The following is a 4853-nucleotide window of genomic DNA, read 5'->3' on the forward strand; positions in this document are numbered from 1 at the left end:
TGAAGTCCACAAGTCTTAAAAGTTGCCAAGATTGAGGACCCCTGCTTTAAGCTGTTTTTCCTCTGCTTCAAAGTTCAATGAAAATTTATACATTTTAGCAATTACAGGTTGTCCTCAACTTACAACGGTCACATTTAGTGACCGTTCAAAGTCACAACGGAACAAAAAAAAAGACTTTTCACCCCCTACTACCGTTGCAGCATTCCCCTGGTCATGTGATCAACATTCAAAAAAATATATAAATGTATTTAATGAAAGAGAAAAAGGGATAGGTATAAGAATAATCAAAAGAGGGACACATAACTAAATAGATTAATACCAGCAAATAGCTCGAATCTGGAAGGAGAAAGTTCAGGAAAGCTGAGGCTTAGAATAAACTAAGACTTGCAAAATTGATGTGGTTGGCAACAGGTTCATAGTTATGACGGTCACTGTGGCCCTTGGGGTGTGTGTCTTATCTCCTTTTGTGACCTTCTGACATGCAAAGTCCATGGGGAAGCCACATTCGCTTTACGACCGTGAATATTGAATATTGAATAGAATAGAATGGAATGGAATGGAATGGAATGGAATGGAGCAGAGTGGAGCGGAGCGGAGCGAAATGGAATAGAGCTGGAAGGGACCTTGGCGGTCATCTAGTCCAACCCCCCGCTTAAGTAGGAGACCCTTTACCATTTCAGACAGGTGACTGTCTAGTCTCTTCTTAAAAACCTCCAGTGATGGAGCACCCACAATTTCTGGAGGCAAGTGGTTCCACTGGTTAATTGTCCTCATTGTGAGGACAATTCTCCTTAATTCCAGGTTGCTTCTCTCTTTGATCAGTTCCCAATCATTGTTTCTTATCCTTCCCTCTGGTGCTTTGGTGAATAACGTGACCCCCCTCTGCCTTGTGGCAGCCCCTCAAATACTGGAACGCTGCTATCATGTCTCCCCTATTCCTTCTTTTCTTTAGACTGGCCAAACCCAAATCCCGCAGCCGTTCTTCGTATGTTTTAGTCTCCAGGCCTTGGATCATCTTAGTTGCTCTTCTCTGAGTTTCTTCCAAACTCTCAACATCTTTTTTGTGATAGGGTGACCAAAATGGGCTGCAGTATTCCAGGTGTGGCCTCACTGGGGTTTTATAAAGCGGTAATAGTACTTCTCATGATCTTGATTCTATGCCTCTGTTTATACAACCCAGGATTGCGTTAGCTCTTTTTGGCTGCTGCAGCACACGGCTGGCTCACGGTCAAGCGATCGTCCACCGGGACTCCCAGGTCCCTCTTACAGTCGCTGTTTTAAACCAGGTCTCGCTTAATCTATACTTGTACCTGTGAATTTTTCCTGCCTAGGTGTTAAACTTTGCTTTTCTCCACTTTGAAATTCATTTTGTTGGATAGGGCCTGTTGTTGAAGTTGGTCAAGATCTTTTTGGATCCTGAGTTTGTCTTCTGGGGTGTTGGCTACTCCTGCCAGTTTAGTGTCATCTGCAAATTTGACAAGTTCCCCCTTCTACTCCTGCCTCTAAGTCATGGGTGAAGAGGTTGAAGAGTTTACTGGGCCTAAGATGGAACCTTGTGATGCCCCACTGCTCACTTCCCTCCGTGTGGGTGTAGTGCCCTTGAGGACTACTCGCTGAGTAGGGTTTGCCAGCCAGCCACAGATCCATCCGGTGGTGATGTTGTCTATTCCATCTTTTCCTAGCTTACCAAGGAGTAGGTTGTGGTCTACCTTGTCAAATGCCTTACTGAAGTCTAAGTATACGACGTCCACAGCATTTCGCTGGTCATCTAGTTTAGTCACTCTATCAACTGCTAGCGGAACAACAACGGTGGCAAGGCAGGTCGTAAAAACGGGGGAAAAATTCACTTTAGCAACTGCCTTGTTTAGCGGTGGAAATTTGGGTCTCAGTTGTGGTGGTGAGGACTCTCTGTCAATAAATGCCATTTTCCCCCCCAGAGTAGTAAAATCAAAGAATTGGGAGGGGTCTCGAGCGGACTGGGAGTGGGAGGGGGGGGGACAGTGTCTCGGGGGAAGCAACGCTCCGCGGAGCAGTCAGCCATCAATCCGAAATCCTGACTGAAATACACGGCATAAATACAATTCAAAGAGCGGGTGAAGCCGAGGCTCAAGACACCCGGGCAGTCTGGCCGAAAGGGCGCATCGGGTCGCGATCCTGAGGCCTCGAGGAGACCTCGCAGGGAGGGCAAACGAGAGGTCGAAGCCCCTTGCCCCCCCCCCCAGCCTCTTGAGCTCAGCCCCGGGGGAGCGGGCGGGGGTCCCGTCGTGGGCCGGGGGGCAGCCGGCGCTTTCCCCTCCCCCGCTGCGGCGCCACAGGACGGGGACCCCTCCGGCACTCTGTCCGGCCGAGGGTCGCGGCGCCCGCTCGCTCCCCTCGCCTGCCCGGGGGTCGGCGCGAGGTCCCGGCGGGGGGCGCAGGAGGTCCCGGTTGGGGAACCTCTGGACCTCCCGGCTGGGCGGGGGCGGGAGTCTTGGTGCGGGGAGGCTACAGGAGGGTCGCGGGGGGGGGGGGTCAGCAGAGCCCGGCTGGGGGGAGGCGAGGGGGTCCGGCTGCGGGGGGCGCGCGCTGGAGAGCAGAGAAGCCCCCTCCGTCGGCCTAGCCTCTCCTCCACACCGCGGTCACGTAGGATTGCGTAGGGGGCTGGAGGGGGGGCTGCCGGGCGATCGGAGGCGCCGCTGTCTCCCCGCCGCCGCCGCTCTCCCTTCCGCAGCGCAGCATCTCCCGGGGCGGCGGCGGGGGGGCGGTCGCGCGCCAGAGCCCGCCTTCCCCCGCCGCCAGCGCGAGGACGGGCGGCGCCGCTTCGCCTCCGGAGCTGCTGCTGGCCGGGCCTGGCGATGCGGGGGTCGCCGCCGCCCCCGCCTCCTCCTGCTGCTGCCGGGCCCCGCGCGTTGCCCAGGCGCCGCTGGCCCGGGAGGCTGGGCGGCCGGTGCGCGAGAGCCGCCGCCCCGTCGGGCTGCTGAGGCGGCGCCGGAGCCCCGGCCGCTCCTCCGCCTCCTTCCTCCCGCGCGGCCGGCCGGGCGAGGCGCTCGGAGCAGCAGCCGCCGCTCCCCCCGTCGGAGCCGGCGAGCGGACGGGGCCGGGGCCGGGCTGGGGTCGAGGGCGCCCTCCCGGCCGTCCCGGGCCCGTCTCCGCCCGCGCCGATGGGGCTCCAGGGCGGCGGGGGCGGCTCGGGCGGCGCCGGCCTGGGCGGCGGCGGCGGCGGCTGCGGACGGTGAGGATGGGCGCCGGCCTGTGAGCGCCGCCCGCCCCGTCGGCCATGGCCGCGGCCATCGCCAGCTCGCTGATCCGGCAGAAGCGGCAGGCGCGCGAGTCCAACAGCGAGCGCCTCTCCGCCTCCAAGCGCCGCTCCAGCCCCAGCAAGGACGGCCGCTCCCTCTGCCAGAGACACGTGCTGGGCGTCTTCGGCAAGGTGCGCTTCTGCAGCGGCCGCAAGAGGCACGTCCGGCGGAGGACAGGTGGGTCGCCGGCCCGGAGGGCGGGGAGGGGGGGAACCGCCGGTCGGCCGCCTGCGCCCACCCCGTCCGCTTGCGACGGCGCCCGGCCGGCCGGCTTTCCCGCGCGCCCCTCCCCTCCCCAGATAGACTGCGCCTAAGCGGGAGGCTCGACCGCCCGGCTACGGACCTCGCTTGGTCCCCGCGTGCCCCCCACCCCGCTCGGGGCGTCGCGTATTGTAGAGAGGTTGGGCGGCGCGGGGTGCAGTGCCAACCCTGTTCCTGGGCGAGGCTGAAGGCGCGGCGTGTGCGGAGCCCGGCGGGTCGCCCCGGGCTCCTCTGCCCGAAGGACTCGGTTGGAGCCGGTCCCCTCGGCCCGCTTGGTCTTCCCCGCGGCAGCTGCCCGGGACCACTTTTAACTCTGTTGGGAAACCCTGGACGTAGCCAACCTGTGCCCCGACCCGCTCGCCCAGTCCCTTGCTGTTATAATAATAATAACGGTGTTTCCTTCGCCTCGAGGAAAGTGGCGGCTGCGTCCACACGCAACATTTTCGGCGTGTTAAAAGTTTGGTCTGTCGTGCAAACCTGGTCTTGCTGGGTTACTGGACGGCTGCTGTATTCCAGGAATCCGGGGAGTTCCTTGACGAGGCTGTTGCACGTTGGGTGTGCAGACTACCCCTGGATTGCTGAGTCAGGGTTTCAGCATACCCTACTGGGAAGTTACACAAGGGTGGCTTGCTTCTTAACCAGGAGAAAATGCCCCCTCCCCCCATTTTTCAAACCCGTGTCTTTTGTGTGTGGGGCGGGCGGTGGACCCCTGTCCTTTGGGCTTTTTGTTGGGGGCTTGTGTGTGCGTGTGTGCGTGCGCGTGCGTTCATGCTGGTGCAGCTTCCAGCTTCAGATCTGGCTGGGCTGGTTCATTGCAGTTTGCACAGAAGTAAATGCTGCATCAAGTTGCCCTCAAATCTGGCCAAGCGACTGGACAGTGGCCGCCCAGTTGTGGGAGGAAAGGCATGGCAGCCCCAGCTGAGTGTCTGGCTGAGCCATTGACCCAGTGAGGGACCCAGGGTTGGGTCAGCAGAGTTAGAGCCCAACCTGCTTTGGATTGTTATGGATCGGTGTGTTCGGTCAATCCCTAATGAGTTGGTGTGGGGTAATTTGCTGGTTGTGATGGGTTTGGGGTGTGTGGGGGGGAACAAGGGGTGTCCTGCCAGCTGTGACCTCATGGCCCAAAGGATAGCCATTCTTTGTCCTTTGCACAATGACGTAATTCTGCTTCCCACGGGATCTTAATGCCTCTGCCTGTAAAATGGGAATATATTTGAGAGGTCCTTGATCCTCTCTGGGCTGGGTTCTTTTCTTGCAGACATTTCATGACCCAACTAGGTAACATCATCAGGGCTAGAAGGGAGAAGGGTTTGC

At 59.1% G+C, this 4853-nt stretch overlaps 1 protein-coding gene across 1 annotated transcript in view; it reads left to right on the forward strand.

The window, feature by feature from the left end:
• Positions 1–3256: 3256 nt before the first annotated feature.
• FGF12 (fibroblast growth factor 12) overlaps positions 3257–4853 on the forward strand; it is a gene marked incomplete at its 5' end in the record, with an annotated part of 83847 nt that continues 82250 nt past the window's right edge. The window contains one exon of the mRNA XM_081329490.1: positions 3257–3455. Coding sequence (XP_081185616.1) covers positions 3257–3455 — 199 coding nt within the window. The remainder of the gene's footprint in view (positions 3456–4853) is intronic.

The sequence above is a fragment of the Vipera berus genome (genome assembly GCF_964194415.1).
Source record: "Vipera berus genome assembly, chromosome: 5".
Classification (NCBI taxonomy): Eukaryota; Metazoa; Chordata; class Lepidosauria; order Squamata; family Viperidae; genus Vipera; species Vipera berus.